General features: G+C 45.0%; 2 protein-coding genes and 2 non-coding genes across 7 annotated transcripts in view; all 4 read right to left on the bottom strand.

Annotated features, from left to right (window-relative positions):
• The window catches only part of SLC25A38 (solute carrier family 25 member 38), a 242,028-nt gene that overhangs the window by 218,885 nt on the left and 3,222 nt on the right, over positions 1-19,921 (bottom strand). For 2 of the 3 annotated variants that reach the window (XM_053973663.1, XM_053973670.1), the window contains exons 3-7: positions 19,731-19,815; positions 19,039-19,218; positions 18,429-18,597; positions 17,645-17,811; positions 13,149-16,782 (exon numbers count right to left, since the gene is read on the bottom strand). In XM_053973663.1, the coding sequence (XP_053829638.1) occupies positions 16,660-16,782; positions 17,645-17,811; positions 18,429-18,597; positions 19,039-19,218; positions 19,731-19,815 (724 nt within the window). In that variant the 3' untranslated portion in view covers positions 13,149-16,659. Of the gene's footprint in view, positions 1-13,148; positions 16,783-17,644; positions 17,812-18,428; positions 18,598-19,038; positions 19,219-19,730; positions 19,816-19,921 lie in introns of those variants that run through there. The other variant, XR_008436309.1, reaches the window with a different exon arrangement.
• Positions 4,121-8,849, bottom strand: RPSA (ribosomal protein SA). Of its 2 annotated transcripts, XM_053973705.1 has the most exons (7): positions 8,750-8,848; positions 8,358-8,525; positions 7,224-7,342; positions 5,724-5,969; positions 4,763-4,891; positions 4,361-4,529; positions 4,121-4,260 (listed from the first exon to the last, which is right to left on the bottom strand). In XM_053973705.1, exons 2-7 carry the CDS (start codon positions 8,488-8,490, stop codon positions 4,166-4,168), a joined length of 891 nt encoding a protein of 296 aa, XP_053829680.1. In that variant the 5' UTR covers positions 8,491-8,525; positions 8,750-8,848; the 3' UTR covers positions 4,121-4,165. The 2 variants fall into 2 exon arrangements, with proteins under 2 accessions (XP_053829680.1, XP_053829670.1); XM_053973695.1 differs by having other exon boundaries at positions 4,121-4,529; positions 8,750-8,849.
• LOC128820414 (small nucleolar RNA SNORA62/SNORA6 family) lies at positions 5,406-5,564 on the bottom strand. Its single transcript, XR_008440896.1, has one exon. It is a non-coding gene; the product is annotated as a small nucleolar RNA SNORA62/SNORA6 family (small nucleolar RNA).
• LOC128820409 (small nucleolar RNA SNORA62/SNORA6 family) lies at positions 6,488-6,645 on the bottom strand. Its single transcript, XR_008440894.1, has one exon. It is a non-coding gene; the product is annotated as a small nucleolar RNA SNORA62/SNORA6 family (small nucleolar RNA).

Raw genomic sequence — 19,921 nt, 5'->3', positions numbered from 1 at the left:
CACCTGTCATGCTGACCCTGCTCTGCATAACCCTAAACATGACCCACATATGTGGTGGGAGGGTTTACAGTCCCATTGAGCAGCCAAAACGTTGCCTCGGTCCTCCGCATCCAGCTCTGGTCCATGCAATAGACTGTTCCCCCATTCTGAGCTGCTAAAATCCAAGCCCCATATCAAGGGTAGTAGGCACAGGCTGTCCCTGTGCACTGTGGTACCCCTTGTCCTGCCCAAATGTCACCAGCAAGACTGTACAAAACCAGAGCAAGCTATGGGACTCAAGCCCAGGAACCCTTTTGCATGTGGTGCAATGGCATTTAGCATGAAGAGTAAGATTTCCTATCAAAGCAGGTTTCTCTGGCCTTCAAAGCATGGTTAGGGAGCCATAATTTCAAAGTATGCATCCTGCATCCCTTTAGAATTTATTTTATTCATGCTTGAATAGAACTAATAAAAGCAATCTTATAGCCAGTGAAACAAATCCTGACAGAAATGTTTAGGACTCTGTCACGTGAGAAGACATACCAGGTAAACTCAAGTCTTTATTAACACTTTATAAATTGAGGGTTCAAGCAGCAGCCCAGCATAGACACGTTCAGCTATAGAGATATCAAAAATGGATCTTCATTAAGTAGTTTTTTTCATCAGTGACTACTGAGTGTATAAATGTATATATGAACAATGTATAAATGAAAACTACATGCTTCCAAAGTTGAACAGCCGAAAAATGGCAGTGAGTATTCTTAAAATCACAAGTATTAAAAAAACAAATAAAAACAGGTTCAGAAATCAGTGCCCCATAAAGCAAGAAATTGAGAAAATCAGTGTTGTGACACAGTAAGATTGTACCCATCATGCCCAAGGTGTTTATCACAGTCTGCCTCTTTGCAGGGTGGATGATCAATGACGTTCTTCATTCCCAGTGCCACACACAACTGTAACTCTGTTCCACCTTTACCTGTCATACAGACTTGATGCAGATCAGGTTTACACCAACTCTGAGGCTTTGTGGTTTTCACAAGCTTTAGGCTGCAAGGGCTGCTAGCTGGTAGTGCCAAGCACTACCTGAAATGCCAGCTGATGTCTCTTTGGAAGCTGGAGGGCAGTGGGGACAAGCTCCAGCAACACCTTGGTCCTACAGCAATAATGACATAAATCTGGAATGCTTTTCTTTTTTCTCCCTCTGCCAGGGAGAAAATATATTCAAGATGTCAGGCTTCATTTATCCTAAGAAGGTACAAGATACACAACTTTGGAGAGTGCTGCATTAATTTTGCAGATTTACCACATGCTTTACTCCATGTAGAGTCTATCTGCATCAAGATGCTAGTAATCCAAGAAAAAAAAAATTGTTACAAGATCCACTCCAACTGCATGTTACATGCTTACAGTCCTGGGTGGGGAAGAAGCCTCCTAAGAGGAGCAGTGAGGTGAATTCATCACACACGTCTCAGTTTCCTTTACATATTTACTTATACAGTGCACTGATTTGAATAAACAGGCTCACAATATGAGTATACCATACTCCTAAAAGTCAGCATCAAGCATCCTCTAGCCATTTTCACTGTTTCACAAAGCAAAACAGACTACAGATGCAAAGTGGAACATTTTTGCAGCCTGGATTTAAGCAGAGAAATTAATCTCTTCAGCTGTGCATAAAACTCTTTGCTTCCTGCAAAAGAAAAACTTTGGTGTAATCTGACAATACGAGGGTACTAAAAGTATCATGATTATTTAGGCAAAGAAGTTGACTGGAGAGGAAAAGGAACATCTGTGAATGGTGGCATATAAATTAGGGAGGGAACTGGAAAGCCTGTATGTATGAGACATTCATGGATCACACAGTACCATATTGGCAAGGACTGCAACAGTTCATTTGTCCAGAGGGGTTCTACAATGCTCAGAAACTCCAGCCAGCTCCTGTTGAGACCAACTCTGGAAGAAGGCTATCCCTAAGAATCTCATCTAGCCCCATTCAACCCAGTTCCATTAACCCAAATCAAATACAAAGAGAAGGACACAGAGAAAGGAAACACTACCGTGACCCTCAATGGAAATTGCCACTATGCAGAGACCTCTGCCTAAGCCATTTGGGTCAAATCAGATCAATCCAGAACAACAGTTACAAACTCTTTGATGTTCTTATTCAACATCAACACTACACTTACAAAAAACAAACAAACAAACAAACAAAAAACCAAACAAACAAACCAAACAATAATGAACAAGCCACTGTCTCAAGGATTTGCTCCTACCTCCTCCCTGCTCCTCTACACTGTCTCAATAGATTACATCTGCCAGGTATTCGCTACAGGGGAAGCTCTGGCAGACACAGGATCTTTTCCTACATCTCTGCTGCTGTCTCCACTCCTGTGCCACCCTGTTCTTCTGGCATGCTGAGGATCATAGCCTTCCTGCAATGAGTCCTCTGCTGTCAGAGCCAAGGCTGCCTCCTTTCCTAAAAGGCTGCTATTCATCCCCTCTGCAGTGCTGCAGGCAAATGAGCGCTCCCACTCTACCCATTACCCCAACAAAGTGATTCTGAACCCACATGCAGAGATCTGTCTCCTGACCGGGCTGTGCAGATCCACCTGTCACTGCCGGTCCTCAGTTCTAAGATTGAGAATCTTGAAAGTCAAAGTGATACTTTAGGAAATACTTACATGAAAACAACCACATTGCAGCAACATGCCAGGAATATTTCAGCAGCAATTACTCAGAACCAATTGATTTAAAACAGCACCATCACCCACACAGGACCTGTCGGATGACTTCTACATACTCATTAACAGGAACACATTCGCATGAAAGAAGTTACACAACGGATAAAGAAAACGGACAACAGCGAAATAGCAACAGTAATGGCAGAAATTCAATGTACCAAGGGGTAAGACTGTGCTCCAAGTTTGAAATTTTTTTTTGGCAGAGTGAAAAAAAAGTCCAGGCCAACAAATCTTTTGGGGCAATCTCAGATCTGGGGAATCAATCAGCAGGTACATAGTCCCAAAATGACCAGGCTCTCAACACACCCTGACACAAAAGTGACAGACCTCAGGTGACAGGAAGGAGCCTCCGCCTGCTGGATTCTGGAAAGTACCGGAGGATATGCTACAGGCACACTTCTGAAGAACGAAGTGTACAAACAGAGCAGGGCGAGCTCTTTCAGGAACGAATGGTGAAGTGCTCACCCACCTCTTGGCTACATACTGTTCATTATTAACAAAACATTTAGTCACCTTGCATGTAATAGATAAGAGGAAGAAAGATCAGTCTCCTTTGGACAGATACTGTGCAATAATATGCATAACTTGCTTTAGGTTTTTTTACTGCTAATATACGCTATTACAGTAAAATAAAATGAACACATGCACCAAGAGAAAACGTTCTTTACAGGTTGACTGGCAGTGCTGAAGGTACAAAAAGGAGCATCTGTGACCACACCAATATGGAAAAAAGGATCCAATCTGAACAATCTTCGCCTCCAACAAGCAAAACCCCATTTCTCTTGGTGAAGGGTCTACCTCCCATTACAGCTAATAATCACAGCAATATAATCTTCAAGAACTAAAGCAGATGATTATGGTGGTTTTCTCCTGAAGATTGCTGCAGTATTTTTGACGAAGGAACTGGCAATACTGATGCTAAAGCTGGGATTCCATCAGAGGAGCAGCTTCCAACTCAAGGGCTGTGTTCACCACACTGTTCAGTCAGTCCCACACCTGGTCACCAGAACCATGCTCACCCTGCAAACTTGTGAAACCCCAGACAGAGCAACAAAAACAGCCCATTTTTGTGGACCCAGATAGGCTGCTATAAAAAAAGAAAAACCGAAAGCAAACTGCTCCACCCAACCTCACCACGTCCTTTCCTGTGAGCACACACACTGCTGCCTCCTCACTAGGGCAGAGCCAGGGAAGGTGGGAATGTGAGACCAGCCTCACACACTGAGAAAGACAGGAGGGACAGCCCAGCGAGCTGCTGCAGGCAGGGACAGGAGCCCACAGCCCCCCAGCTCCATTTAACAGGGTGCAACAGGCACGCCCGCTCTTGTCTGAGGAGCGTGCCCCATGCTACCACGTGTCACCACCCAACAACTTCACAAATGCAGTACCAGCACAGCACGTACTAAATCAGCCTTTATTTCTCTCACAGTACAGCAGGGCTGAAGTTAAGACCATTCCGTGGCAGTGCCAACCCACTCAGTAGCCTGGGCAGTGGGAGCTGCTGACCAGTCCTCAGTGGCAGGCTGGGCACTCCAGTCCTCTGCAATCACAAACACAACAAGACTTAGCACTCCCCAGGCTCCTTCCACCCACCACAACAACCCCCCCAGCTCGTTCCCACAAACAACCCCCAAACCGACCTGTGGGGAACTGCTGGATGGGCACAGATGGGACCTGCACTCCCTCAGACCAATCTGCAACCTCAGGCTGAGGAGGAGCAGTGAATTCAGGTGCCGGGGCCGTCCATTCAGTCTGGAATTCCTCCTTTGTGACTGCTTTCTCTGCAGCTGCCTGCTCCTCCTTTTCAATCTGCAATGGAAGAGCCCAGCCTGAGTCTCCCAGGAACACATCCCAGAACACAACGCTTACTATCAAGTATCAGACAACAGGCACCAACTGGGAATACAATTAACTAACCACCACAGTAGAGTGTAAAGTGCCATAGTTACATTAGCAAAACCTGTCCTTGAAAGCAGACACACAGGACCATGGGATAGGAGAACATCCCAGAGAGACACAATCCCTGCCATGAGGATTCTTACCTCCTCAGGATCCCTGTAGAAGTACAAGTCAGGCATGACTTCCCATGGGTGCTCACGGGAGATGGTGCCACGCATGCGCAGGACCTCCCGAGCCAGCATCCACCACATCAGGCCCACTGAGTGGGCTCCCTGGAACAGCAGAAATTATATAAGAGTTGGCTGTAAAGCTAAACCTTTGCAGAAAGAGCAAAAGACTTATTTGTACCCCATCCAAGGCTCGTGCTTGGTGAAAGACATTACTTGCCAATGCCAGACTTAAGTACCTGAACTCAAAAAAAGGACAATTTTTCGAGTTCCCAGTGACATTTTCAGGTCTCTGCAGAAATCATGACGCTATTACAATACGGCCTGCAGTAACTCTCCTGTTACAAAGTTTCACGTTGCTCATGTGAGTCTCATCCAAAGGACAGGGATGATGTTCACCACATATTCAACAATGAAGAAATTGAAAACGTGACAAAATAAACAAAGCTTACACACATCCTCACATGTGGCTTATACTTGTTTTGGTGACTGACGTCTAGACAGAGATCTAAGACAGCTTCTCATCTTCCCAGACTTCACCTTTCAGGTGATTTCTGGCAAGGTAATGTCTCAGAGCAGTTTCTCCATCAGTTCATATTGTCTTTCATTCATATTCATGATCTGTGGCAAGAATGACTATCAAACTCCACTCATTGGGTCACAAAGACCCTCACGGCGTCAGCGAAAAATCCTGCCACGTTACTATAGCACACGTCCTACACTTGAGAGTTCCTTGGCCAGAAACCAGCCTCAGCTCCAAGCTCCAACTGTGTGCAGTTTATTTTCTCCTCCCCACCCACCTGCCAGAGATTAATTAGCTCATCCCCCAAGATACACGTGAGACACGAGCCAACCCTCCCTTGCAGAAAGCATCCATCTTGGAAGCCTATGGCACACTCTGGAGGAAGCTGCCCGGAATGCCACAGGGAAGTGTTACCTTGTTATTGCAGGGAATAGCGATATCCACATAGCGCAGCGGGGAGTCAGTGTTGCACAGGGCGATGGTGGGGATGTTGACATAGGATGCCTCTGTCAGCGGCTGGTGATCAGCCCGCGGGTCAGTAACCACCAGGAGCCGTGGCTCACGGAAAGCTGCTTGGATCTGGTTTGTGAAGGTGCCAGGGGTGAAACGCCCGGCAATAGGAGTAGCCCCAGTGGCAGCAGCAAACTTCAGAACCGCACGCTGCAAAAGGGACACAGCAAAGGTGAAGCAGGAAAATTGCATTTCAACCAAGGCAGGAAAGTGCATTTCAGCAAGTTCACCCAGGCACTGCCAGTGAACGTGCATGAAATTTAACTGAATTATTTTTGTTTCCATTCCTGTGAAACCAGGGCTCACCACCTCAGAAGGAGACAAAATAAAAATGTTATTGAAAAGACCTACACCATAAGTTTAAAAGACCATATCCACCAGCAAAGCAGTAAGTCAGGACATGGAAAAAATCCTTCTCTTCCCCTCAAATCATTGGCAAGCTCTACTCCAAACTCTCATAATCAAATCATGAAAGGGGGAATTAAAACAAAAAGCTTACAAAAAAAGCAAAGCATGTTTTCTTCCATTATTTCTCCATCTTTTCATTATCCGGGAACTTCAAGGAACTACATAAAATCTCAGCAATAAATATACACAGATTGTAGCTGCATCCATTGAAATTGCAGTTGGCAGTTCTTATTCAATTCCAACAGCTTCCAACTTGTCAGGCATGTGGCAGGGCCTACTATCAAACTCCAATCCTAGAGGGAGCCCCTCTCCTGGTGTTAGCGAAAACCCTGCCATCCTTTGCTGTCGCACACTTCCGACACTTGAGAGCTCATCGGCCAGAAACTGACCTCAGCATCAAGCTTTAATAGTGTGCACATCAAGCCTATGGGATACCAAGCTTTTCTTGCAGAAATCCACCCCGGGATCTCCCTAAACATCTGTGGCCCCACCTGCAGTTACCTAAACAAACTAACCTGACAAACTCTAGTAACTAATTAAAGGTTATAATCTCCTACAATAGAACATTTTTATGCTAAAAATTTAGAGTCAAAATTACAAATACACCGACGGTTACTATACCTTGCTCGATAACAGAAAATTTCTTCTTTGACAACTTTCATATCAGGCACTTACTGTCCCCAGAAAATCAGTGCCAATTACACACTGTAGCTCTGGGAGGAAGGGGTCACCAAAATTGACCACTATATGACAGAAATCCAACAGGAAGAAGGATATGGAAGAAAAACAAGTTATCCAATGCCCTGAAATGAGGAGTGGGTTTCTCATCTGTTTTAAGCTGCCAAGTGCAACACAAAAACCATGCTTACAGAAAGCATTCCTATAGTTAAAACTGGTGTTATTGCCTATTATCACCAAGCTGTCACTGGCAGGCAATAATGTATGCAAGGCAAGGGAGTCCTGCTCCCAACACTGCAGGCTTCCTGATGTCCATACCTGTCCAGTGTTCCTCGAAGAAATGACGCTCACATCAGCTGGGTTTTCAATGGCAACAATGGCACGAGCTGCCAGGAGCAGCTTTTCCCAGGTCCTCTTCAGGTTGATGATGTAAATACCTGTTGGCAACAAAAGGCTTTAGAGCAACCAACAAATACAAGATCCTCAAACAGGATAGCACTCCTCTGCCATTAAACCTGTCACATGGCTGTGGTTACTCCAAAATTCATACAATCATCAAAGCTGGAAGAGGTTCAAGATCATCTCAGCCAACTGTTCACCCAGCACTACCACTGTAACCACTAAGCTGTAACACTAAGTATCATATTCAGGTCCCTCTTAAAGGCAACTGGGCAACTTATTCCACCGTCTGACCACCCAAGCAGTGAAAATTTTTTTCTATTATCTGAAAAAATGATCTGAATCTCCCTTGTCTCACCTTAGGGCCACTTCCTTGGATCCTCAGACTGCTGGCAGGCACAAAAGGGTGGCCCCTTCTTTCAGGTAGTTGTAGAGAGCAGTGAGATCCCCCCTGAGCTTCTTTTTCTCAAGACTAAACAAACACAGCTCCTTCAGTCATTCCTCATTACATTTTCTAGACCTTCCAAAAGCTTTGCTGCCCTTCTCCATACATGCTCCAGCACCTCAGTGTCCTTTATGAAATGATGACACTCTAGTCTCATTCTAGCTAATGGAAAACTATTCCAAAGAAAATTCTCCCCTTATGGTTTTAATGTCATACACTTCCAGCATCTATCATCAAAAACCTAGCCCTGGTATGAGTTTTAATCTTTTAACACAAGGCAGCTTAGATTGATGACCAATACTAACAAGAAGAAATCATTACTGAGACACTAAAACAATTTTGTTAACATAATAAAGAACTAGCAAAATTACCCAAACCAGTTGTGATTGATTTACCAAATTCCAAGATTAAAACAGTCAAGAACTAGAAAAAATTGTTCAAAAATCATTATTTTATTCTATTTCTTTGAGCTGACACGGTTTGATATGCAAAGGCCACGGAGAAACCATGCTAAAGACATCAAGCACTAGCACTTTTCTGCTTCTCCCAGTTGTGCCCTCAAGATCCCAGCTGCCGAACCCGGGCCACCCATCCCGCCTGTTTATTACCATCGCTCTTCCTTTTGTAGATGTATTGCTCCATCTGGAAGTCGAGGTTGGTACCTCCCAGGTGGGTCCCGGCAGCGAGGAATTTGAGGACATCCTCCTCCTTCATCTGCAGGACATCGAGGCCTCCGGACATTGTGGGGTTTCCCTTGGGAAGCAACGACAGGGAACCTGCGGACACAGGGACCCGGCTCAGCCCGGCGGGGACGCGCCACGAGGTCCGGCCGCCATCTTGGGCCGCCTCCCGCGCTGCAAGCGGCAGGCCTCGGCCGTCCCCGCGGCCCGGCCCGGCCGCCGGCGGTGCGGCGGGACGCACAGCGCCCCGCGGTGTTACCGCAGGGCGGGCAACGCGCCCCCACTGCCCCCGCGCCCCCCGCCCGGCGGCCCCGACTCACGCTGACAACGCCGTGTGGAGGCCCGGGCGGCGCGGAGCCGAAAGAGGGCCCGAGTCCGCCTGACGCGTATATATGGCCTCGCCAGCCAATGGGGCGCCTCGGGGCGCGGCTCCGCGGCGGCGGGGGCGGGCTGCGCTCCGGGAGCACCGCCCCGGGATGCCCGGGCCGGGCACGGTCCCGGCTGCGCCAGCTCCTCCGGCCCCTCCCCGACACTGGTTCAAAAAGTTCGTAGGATTTGTGGCGTTACGAATCCAGAGAAGGGAAAAAATGCTGGTGAAGGGTCTGCAGTGTGAGTCCTGTGAGGAGCGGCTGAGGGAGCTGGGGGTGTTTAGCCCAGGGAAAAGGGGGCTCAGGGGTGACCTTATCGCCCTCTACAGCTGCCTGAAAGGAGGGTAGCCAGGTGGGGGCCGGCATCTTGCCCCTGGCAACCAGCGACGGGACAAGAATACTTAAGTTTCACCAGGGGAGATTTAAGTTGGGCATTAGGAGGAATTTCTTTACAGAAGGAGTTTTTAGACTTTGGAATGGGCCGCCCAGGGAAGTGGTAGAGTCACCGTCCCGGGAAGCGTGTAAGGAAAGACGGGACGAAGCACTCAGTGCCAAGGTCTCTGGTTGACGGGGTGGTGGTGTTTGGTCATGGCTTGGACTCCATGATCTCAGAGGCCTTTTCCAACTGAACTGATTCTGTGGTTCTGTCAGTCTGGGGCTGCTTCCTGAGGCTTGTGCTCCAAGCAACATCAAGGCTGTTTTTGAGGTCCTGAAGTGAATAGAAAGCAAAGATTTAAACATTTTACAACTCTACTTTCCTGCTGAAAGTGAAATATATGCTCTCAGGGGGGCTGGTGATTATTTGATGAATTATATCTAGGCTCTAAATTGCCTGCTGTGGGGGGAAGCTTCTAAGTAGCTGCAGCATCTTCCCTGCACCCACATTCCCCCTCCCTGCAGGGCACCGCTCTGGCACCACGCAGGAGAGCTTGGGAAGCCAAGGCTGATCTTGTCCTTTGCAGAAATGACAGTAAAAACAGGTGAAATTGACATTGAACTTACATCCTTGTTCCGCAGTAGACATTTTTGTGGTAGTTGCCCAGGTTTGTGTGTGTTGTTGGATTTGGGATTTTTTTGTTGTTGTTTGCTTTTAAGAAACCACAGAAAGTGATGAGATTTAAGAATCTTTACCATCTTTCTCATCTTCCTTGTCCTATTATCAGACACAGACCTGAGAAAGAAATTTCTTGGAAAAAAAGAAAAAAACCTGATACTTTACTATGTTTGCTATCATCAAGATCTGGATACATTTCTGGACAGATTTCTGGGCTGTGCAAATACTATTGCAAATACCTTCTGCAAGTGATAATTAATCTTCACATCTTTCTAACAACAGTGCTCCTTTAGTTTTCTCCCTTCTATTTTAACCTCATATAACCACATCAGAGTGACTGGGCCTGGACTCTCCTTTTCGATGCCTGAGCCCTGAGTTACTCTGGGGAAGAATTGCTCACATAGCAGGTTACAACATCGTCTCATGTATGTTCTTTGTCTCCTAGAAAATGGCTCTCTACCCTTCTTTCCTTCCTGCTTATTAGATGTGTTAATTAGCGAGATTACCAGTAATCAGTTTTAGAATATGCTGTAAGGGAGTAATTCAAACATTTGCCACATGGTGGTGACAAAGTAGGTAAAATGAAACTGAGCAACAGGTTAGTGAGCCCTCAGCCGGAGTGTGAACTATTACTGCCTGAGAGATTACAGACATCTGTGGCACTTGGGTAAGTGCACTGTGGATGGTGAGAGCTGACCTGATGGGGCTGTGTACAAACTGTGTCCCTCCTAAGGAGACAGGAGCAGGGTGAATATTATCTTGGGAAGGAAGAGGAGAGGTGGTAGTGGTGATGTCATCATGGTGTGGGTAGATTTCACCTGGAGAGCTCTTCTGCACAATTGAAACCCATCTGTATTAAAAATGTATTTGAACATAATGATTGGAAATTAAGTATTGAATATTGCAGTAAGTATGATGTTATCAAAAGAGTGCCACTGGTAAGCATTATAGACTCCTCTAGCATCACTAATACTTCATTTATTTTTTATTGTTACACTTATGGGCCCTTTCTGGTAGACTATGAGGCCCACAGCCCATGAGAGGGCTTGGAAAAGTGGTGATGAAGCTTGACAATAAAGTATTTCTAATTATTTCCTTAAATAACATGAAAGCTTGCCTTTATTTTTTTATCTGTGTAATAAGACAGTTTGAAGTAGAGGGACACCTGGACGTGTCCCTCAGGTGAAAGTGTATCTATCTTATCACGTTTTAGACAAGGTTTCCCTGGTCTAAAGTTCACACTGAACTCTGTTACACAATTACATGCAGAGCTGCTGGCAGCCCCTGGGAGTAGCCTTGCTCTGCAGCAAGCAAAGCCAGGAAAGGCAGATTTGAGGCACTGGTCCTCCTGAAGTGCCAGGGAGACTTGGAGCCCACAGGTGCAGAGAGAAGCATCACAGAGATACCACCAGCCTTTGGGTGCTACACCGAGGACTTCAAGTAGGTGCCTGGGGTGGTCACAAAGCCCCAGAAAGAGTATCTCCCAGAGAGCCAGCCCAGGCTGCAGCAGAGCAGCAGCCTTGGCCAGAAGCCTCTGAGCAGGGGGCTGTACCAGGACCCCAGTGCTGGGAGAGAGGGCTCCTCACAGGGCTGCAGAGGAGGTGTTCTGTGCTGCCAGAACAGCTCCTGTGATGAGGGGGTTGGGTTGTGTGTCTGGGGAAGAGGCTCAGGCAGAAAGCCTTTCAGGCAATATCTTCCCCACCAAACATGACAGTGGGTGTCACCCAAGAGATGGTGTGGCACCCCTGGAGAAGGCAAAGAACTATGAAGATAACCCATTTTCAGTGAAACTGCACTAATGGTACTGTGCTTTCCTTGTAAATTCCATTTTGGCTTGTCTTTCAAAGGTTTGTTATTACTTCTTACATGTTTTATGTAAGTTCTTACATACTTTGGCGAATTTATTTCTAGTTGTACAAAGTTAGAATTGCCTAACACCTGCTACAAAACTTGCAGAGGTCTCATTTTAACCTCTTACTGGGATTTTGTCCTTTTTGCTAAAACGCCTTAATGCATTGTGATAAAAACTCCTAAAACATTTTACGGTGATAAAATCACAAATTAAGAAACTGCAATGCAGAAAATCAGCCTGCTATTTTGAAATAAACACCAATGCCAGAAGGGATAAGCATATTCAAGAAACTCACATGGAGTTCACAAGAGTACACATATATACGTGCCTGTGTGGGATGAGGAATCTTTTCTGCTCAATTCTGGCGTCACTGCTTATGTGTGGCACAAAACTCATTAAAATTAAAAAAGCAAGCAAAGTGTTTGCCCATTTTTAATGGGGAAGGGAGATCTGTAACTCAATGTTTTGTTACAACCACAGTGCCTTTAAACTTTCAATCTTCCCCACCTTCTACCATCCAGAAGGGTTAGGGAGCTTGTCTGCTATCTCTTCTCACAGCTGGGGCAGCTGTCAGCAGCATGGATGGCAACACCCACTACAGAGGAGGTTCTTCAAGGCAGCAGGAGAGCTCTGGGGAGCCCTGTGTGCAGGAGCAGGCACTATCCCAGGCCTAACTTGCTACCAGGAACCTGCACAAGCAATTCAGGCTCAGCTGGCACAAGGCTGCACCTCAGCACTGTCTGGTAGGTCTGTTATACACAGATAACCCTCCATGAAAATTGCTCCATGTGAGAATGTATTATGTAAGCAAGAAAAAAGGCTTGGGATCTTCACATCTGGAAGATGCACATCTCAGTATCAACAATGTTTTGCTGAGCACAATCTGCCTGCTACCGAATCCCAGGACCATACTGTGACAGCAAGAGGAGATCCCAGCAATCCAGCATTGCCTAGCATTATGCCTTGCAGGAGACAATTGTGTCCCAGGCACAATTTCTGGTCCCCTGCTGAGATCAGATTGCCTGCGTAGCAAAAACCTGATCAGCAGGAGACTAAAAACAGTTTCTCCCCAGAGAGTTTAAAACCCCACTGTCCTGAAGGCAGGTATTTCACCAGCTAGTACAGGGATTCAATAGCCATCTGTCTTTACACACAGCAGGCAGGCAGAGGAAGCTGTGTAAAACACAACATTCCCCAGTGCTGTCTGGTTTTTCCATTTAAGCAAAGTTGATTTAAGTTGTACTAGCACAACCTGTGCATATTATACACCACAGAAAAAGAGAATATTCCTTGCCTTTTATGGGCTCTGAACACATGCAACAGTCCTCCTGGGAAACTCCTTTTGCCTTCTTAAGCCTCTACTCTGTCCAATACCTTGTGCATTTAATCAGTTTGGGGCTTGTCTATTTGGGTTTTTTAAAAGAAACACTGAAGAGATTACATCCTTAATTTTAGCAACTGGTTTTTAATAGAAACATATAATACACCTTTTCACATAAATATTTTATACAGACACATAAGAACTCACAATACTCAAAGCTATGCAATGTTCCAAAGTTCCAGTTCTGTTTAAGAGGAAAAAAAAAAAAAAACCCAAAAAAATCATCACAAAGGAATAATGGAAACAAAGTTTCTAAAGCATGAATAATCAGACTATTTCTCTTGTGTCCTTACAAGTCACTTAAACACTGCCTGCCTCAACATGCCAGCCGTTTTCTTAGCCACAGCTGCAGGGGCAAGCAGAGACAGTGCACGATCACTAACAGTGCATTGCCAGCAACAGAGGTCAGTCCAAGAGGGATCTAACTGCAATCCTGAAGTGCAGAGGGAGCACACCACTGTCTCCAGAATCCAAGCCAAGATGGCTTTGGAAATGATTATCTGACAAGATTGCTAGTGTTGAATTGCTGGCATGATGCAGGTAGGTGATTAAGGACCTCTGTCCAGATCTTTTATTTGATTTACTTTACCTTTAGGCTGTACAGTGACTATTTGTTGTTACATAGAAGCATTAAACCTCAAGGGGAATACACCTAAACTTCAACTCTATTCACTTGATTGTCTTGACTTGCTATAGCTATCAAGGAGTAACTTCAATAAATCACTTCAGAAACAGAATGTTTTTGAAGAGGAGAAAAGGGTGAAGGACAGTAAGGATCAGAGCTGAGAAATAGTCTTATGCCTGACCATGTGATAAAGCTTTCAGAACAGAGTGAAGCAGATTTCCCTTCCCCCATATATGACACCTGAATAAGAGAAACAAACAAGCTTGCACTACAGAATTCATTCTACCCAACTCACAGGTAGATAAGCTTTTGGATTTGCAGCACCAATGGTAGATGACACACAATGCAATTAGGATTCTCTATTTCTTAAACCCAGAGGAGCCCAGGTTAATCCACAAGCCAAAAATCATACAGTTTTTCATTCTACTCCAATAACAAAGCACCAAAGCAGAATGGAAAAACTTTCCCAAAGTAAAAGCTAACACTGCTATAGGCCTGATTCCAGATTTAAAACAAACAAAAAATCCCACAGCAGACCTTAAAACATTAACAAATGGGAATAAACTCTCTACTTCTTCCTTTGTTACTTGACCAGGCAGGAGTACAGGGACATAAAAGCCACCAAAGTGTTCTTGAAATTCAGGTTTCTGATGAGGACGTTACTTAATTCCAGATTACCTCACATTCTTTGCTTGCCTGCCTCATTTTTAAGAGCTTAAGTTTCTGTCTGCGCAGGTTGCAGATTGCTTTGCCATTGCACCTTGCAGGTGACCCCACACACTGCCCTTGGCTACCACAGCCCAGGATGATGAACAGATCCGACTCAAACGCTAGATTCATAAAGCACCAAGTTAATTCAGGCTCCCAAGCACAATGTTTGTTTGATCCCATACATAAGGGAATAAAGGACAAATGAGGTAACTCATCTATTTGCCACCTTATTCTGCCAGGTCAGCAGTCCTAGACTTGGTTCTCCAGCTCTGTGTCAGTAGCGCTCAGGATAGTAAACAAGCAGGATGTGCAGTTACCACGGTTTCATGCACTCTCACAAGTTCTGGTCACTAAGGGCAGAAAGAACAGCAAAAGAAAGGAACAGGTGTTCACATTTATGATTTAGCAAATAATGTGCTACATGCCTGATTTGATGCAGTGCTCTGTTGCTAACACGCAGACATGTGCACACAGAATCCTCCACCACCATTCTTGGAGATTCCTGCACTGGAGAGCACCAACCTCCCCTCACAGATGGGCTGAGTCTGAAAACAGGCAGCACTTTCCAAGCCTCTAGCCTGTCCTCTTACACTTCCCTCAACTTTTACATCAGTCATCAAGCCTTCTTGGAGTTGAAATCCAGTAAAGAACACCTTTAACGTTCCACATCCCCTCTGTTCTTGCACTCGGGAAGTTGCCCGGGCAGGCAATGATTGCCCAAAATACACTCTAAAATTTATGAACAACAGGTAGGTAGCACTGGTTTTTCAAACAGCTACAGTGTCATCTCTTCATGTTTAGGGACAGGTGCTCTGGTTCTAAAGTGAATTGCAATATCCCTAGACATTTAAGAAAATAAAAGCCAAAGCTAAGTCTTCTGCAAGGTACACTACAGAACACGATGCACACTTCATGGCTATGCTAACAGAGCTGCAAGGGACCCAACCCATCACAGAGGCACAAGTGAAGGGGGGATCAGGCTGCACCTGGCACACACTGTGAGGTCTGATTAACACAGTAAGAAAGACTAAGAAGGCACAGAGGATGAAAAATGTATTTAAACTCAGGCATACTCGCACATGGACTACCTGATAAGAGAAAAGGATCAACCAGGAAAATGGGAAGAGTCTGTGTGGAACCCCAAGGGAATTAAAGGTCACTACCACAGGGCTCAAACTTTGGACAAAGCTTACAGAAATAGCAACTTTTTCTTTCCAAACCAAAACATACTCCACATGCAATCAGTGATGTTTTAAGGGAAATCTGAAGTGCCAGTATCTATATCTGTTTCCATTATACATATATGCATTATGAGTCATGGCCCTAAAAGCTCCCTCTAAGGACCAGTTCACACTGAGGGTGTTGATCAGGGAGTAACAAATAGAGTAGGAAGCAAATAAATCTCTATGACAACTGCATAAAAAACCCCAACAAAACCCACTTGAGTGCTCCTGCTGTAGTTAGACCAGCAGCTTTTTTTTTTTCAGAGAACAAGTAGAACTTTGGTAACGATCAATTCTAAAGTGCCTTATGCTTCTTAATTCCTGTGCAAACTCTGCTGTAGAGGCAGAAGGAAATTTCAGGAGTGTTAAGGTGCTCAATAACATAATAACACATAACACAGCAAGGCAGTTCCAGTCACTTTCTCTGCAATCATCCACAGTACAAAAGTTATGGCAGAGACCGTTTGTGGCTTTTCCTCTGCACTTCATTACTCTTCCACCCACTCCTGTAATATAAGCATCATGAGACACATCCAGTTTCCCACCAGGGCCTAGTGTTTCCCTGTGTGAATAAAGCATACAAGGAAGGAGGATCTACATCAGATGGTGGTCACTGTGGCCTTTCTGGCCATGCCTGCAAGGAACAGGCTGGCAAGTTCTGCCATCAGTTTTCTCCTCAAACACTTTTGCTCTAATACTGTCTCATTGCATAAAGGTGGTGAGTACAGAGTTATTTTTAAAAGGGGCTTCTCAGCATAGTTACCATGCTGTGAAAACCTTGCCATTTCCCATGGCAGTCTGCAAGTGCAGTCCTTCTGGAATGCATTGATCAAACAACGTAAACATCCAATCTCTCCTTTCCTCTACTTGCCAAAAGGCCTAATCCCCTGTCTCAGAAGGGCTTTCTTCCTCCAGGCTGAGAAAGGCTTATTCCTCTGTAGAACTGGGAACTTCTCAGTGCCAGTTGATCACAAGCGGGAGAAAGAGTGAAGCTGGTCATTTCTTGTGCAACTCAGTCAGGATTTCAAGCCCATTTTTTCCATCATCTGTTCATACACCGTCCATGCCATTGCTGCCATCAGAGTACGCCTGAGAAGTCGGGGCACACCACCTCGGAAAAAGCCAACCAGCCCGAAGTCCTGCAACAGGAGATAAACAGCAATTCATCCCAATCTGCCTAAAGGGTTTTAATTTCTCATCATATATTATATGGAAGAGCACAGGATGTATTTCAGCTCAGACCCGGATCAGCCTCTGAAAGACCTGGGCTTAAACAGCATTTAGGAAGAACCTGTAGCATTGTACTATTGCAGGGCTACCCAGAAAAGCAGGAAGAGGAGGGAGTGGGAAAAGGGAAGGTCAAGATGGAGACAACAGATGGGGATAGCCACACTCAAGCCCAACAAATTAAAGGCAAGGGTGTAATAATTTCCAGACACTACAGGAAAATGACTAGTCTTTCTTTTAGAGCTTCATATTTGCAAAAGTCTCTCAGCTATTCTGAGATTTCTAAGTATTGAAGCAAAAAACATTATGATTTGAGAAAAAAAAAAAAGCACATAAAAATGCATACACAAATGAACAAATTACCGCTTAGGAAGAGAGTTCAATATGGAAACAGAGTGAATCTGCCAAGATCTGCCCTTCTGACAGCAGGAAGGGAAAGGTGGGCTTTGACTACTTCTCCATCCCATTCCTGCAATTAGGACCTGGACATTTATTTCTCTTCTTATGTCTAGAGAGCAAAGAATTATTTTGTAGCTGTTTTGTATCTGAAACCAGCATTTCACACTGCACACTATAGTCTTAGTCTACCACAGCATGACCCCCTTCATCATCCTGAAAATGCTGACACTGAATTGTCCAACTACAAGAGCAGATGAAGCACTGACACTTGTCCAACTCCTTTAAAAGGCAACAACTTCCCCAGCAAAGCTGTGTTTTGAGCATGGGATCAGAACTGAGGATGTGGTTGTGCATGTCAAAAGGGATTCACCTCACCTTGTAGATAAAGGCAATGGCCTGGCTTGTCCTGTGGTACTTTTGGGGTGACAGCTGCATGTGTGTTTTGATGACATCAGCAGGCTGCGTTGCCAGAGAGGCCAAGATCCCTGCAAAGATCCCACAGCCAAAATTCAGCAAGGGCACGAGCACTGGATCCATCTGGTCTGCAACAGAGCAAAGGGAACACACTGAGACACCAATCAAGCCAGGTACACTTATGCTGCATGAAAAAGTGAAAGCTATTGAATGATTAAATCAACATCAGAGCCTAAGAGAAGTTAAAATCCATGCAGCTAGAGAAACCTTTCAAGGGCAAAAGTGGCTACTAGTCAAAAGTTAGCAGTATTGAAAAGCCTCACTTGCTGGGGAACTGAATTTGACAGAAAATCAGAAAAGAAAAAATTGTACAAAAGTTGCCCCAGTGAGTTCCAATATCAGAGAAGCCCTAGTTTAGTGGAAACTAAGCACTATGCAAGACAAGCAGAAGCAGCAAGCAGTGCTTAAGACACCCTGTCTTTCAACTGTTCAGTAACCCAGTTAAGCATCAGTCTTCGTGAAGACAATCAATCACTTTAGGGCCAGTCTCCATTTCTGCACTGACCTCAGCTATTGGTCTACAGTTCTCCACAGGCAAATGTGAGTGAGTGACCCAAAGCCCTACAGGAGACTAATTTAAGTTCTGAGGTGGAAGGCAATAAGCAGAGCATGCAGGCTGTCAGCTGCAGGGCAAGATCTGAGAAGAGGAACATTTTCCACTCCAGCAGCCAACATTCAGCCTCACCCTGAGGTGTGAGGTTTTTGGTCTGTGTGTAGAACATCAGGTAGATGCCAGAGAAGGGCGCATCCCGCAGCAGCGTTGCTGTGAGCCCACTGAACATGCCACGAGCCCCCTCGGTCTGATAGATACTCTTCAGAGCTCCATACACACTCCCATAGCCAAATCTTCCACTCTGCAAGAGCAGACAAAGGTCAGTCATCCACGTGCCAGACACACATTGAAGAGCCCTACACACACCCTGAGGACGTACTATCCAAACAAATGGTAGTGTGAACTTAATGTGATGCCTAAGATGGCAACTCAGAGGACAACCCGAGGCAAAAATTTGGTTTCACCTACCTCAGCCTTTAAAATAATCCTTCAGGAAGGTAACATATGAAAGATGGTACACAAACATTGTATACAATTGAAACTTATAAATCTTTGGGTGAATTCTATTTCATCTTCTTGCCCAAATTTCATTTCCTGCACAATGTGTGAACTGAGGTAAAATCAGGACTACATTCCTGGCGGTACCCAAGTGGCAGCAACCTTCTCCAGGCAGAAGGATTTGTTTTGCATCACAAGGAAGGTGTGTGACACCATTAACAGGGGACTAATTGGAAACTCATACCTCGTATCGCGTCTTCACTACAGTCACTGGCAACATGCAAATCCCAGAAACTGCACGAGCAGCGGCACCCAGGAAGACAGACTCCAGGGCTGTGGGTGAACGGTCCACAAGAAACTTTTGCTTCATCATGTACAATGTGCTGAAGTAAATCCCAACCCCAGGAATACATCTTGCAAAGGACTTCAGGAGAAACAGAAGCAGATGAAGAAAGAAAAAGCTTACGTAAGACAAAATATACTACAAAACATTTCTGAGACTGTTCAACTTGACAGGAAGCTTTGTAGAAGACAAAAATATCACTAAAGCTAACATGCTGAGGAAAGAAGATAAGGTAGAAAGGTAGTGCTTTTATGGCACTGACAGACAAATTATTCAAATGATGCCAGGATTTATTGCATTCCTCAATGTCAGTTTTCTAGGAACAGGATATTCCAAACCAAAATGAAGTTCCTGCAGTTGCCACACAACATTTGCAAAAGTATTCAAATGTTCAGCTGCTCAGGACTGACATAACCAAATCAGTGAAATTCAATTCCATTCATCCTTAAAATAGGATGTAATCTAAATCATGCTTGTTCACTCATAATTGTACAAGAGTTGGCTATTTAAATTCAGGCAGACATAATTAGCAATAGACAGTAAGCTTATTTATTTAGTTATTTTTACAAGTCAGAGTTAAACCAGCCACTTACTGGAGAGACACCTTTCCATAGCCCCAGAATACTCTCAGTACGAACAACCCTAAAGAGCAATGTTACCATCCCAGCACGACCAGACCTGAAAGAAAGACAAGACAGGAACTGAAGAAATGACCTGTTTCTGCTCCTTGGCAGATGTACTCCACAGCCACCCCTTTCACTCATATCTCTGTGCATTAACTCAG

This window comes from Vidua macroura, chromosome 1 (genome assembly GCF_024509145.1).
Source record: "Vidua macroura isolate BioBank_ID:100142 chromosome 1, ASM2450914v1, whole genome shotgun sequence".
NCBI lineage: Eukaryota > Metazoa > Chordata > Aves > Passeriformes > Viduidae > Vidua > Vidua macroura.
This window is presented reverse-complemented; position numbering and strand designations above follow the sequence as displayed.

Coding starts and splice junctions, on each gene's coding strand:
- RPSA (XM_053973695.1), bottom strand. CDS start 8,490: ATGTCCGGAGGCCTCGATGTCCTGCAGATGAAGGAGGAGGATGTCCTC. Junction 5,970..7,223: donor CTTCGAGGAACACTGGACAG/GTATGGACATCA, acceptor TCCCTTTTGCAG/CGTGCGGTTCTGAAGTTTGC. Junction 4,892..5,723: donor CTATTCCCTGCAATAACAAG/GTAACACTTCCC, acceptor CTGCTGTTCCAG/GGAGCCCACTCAGTGGGCCT.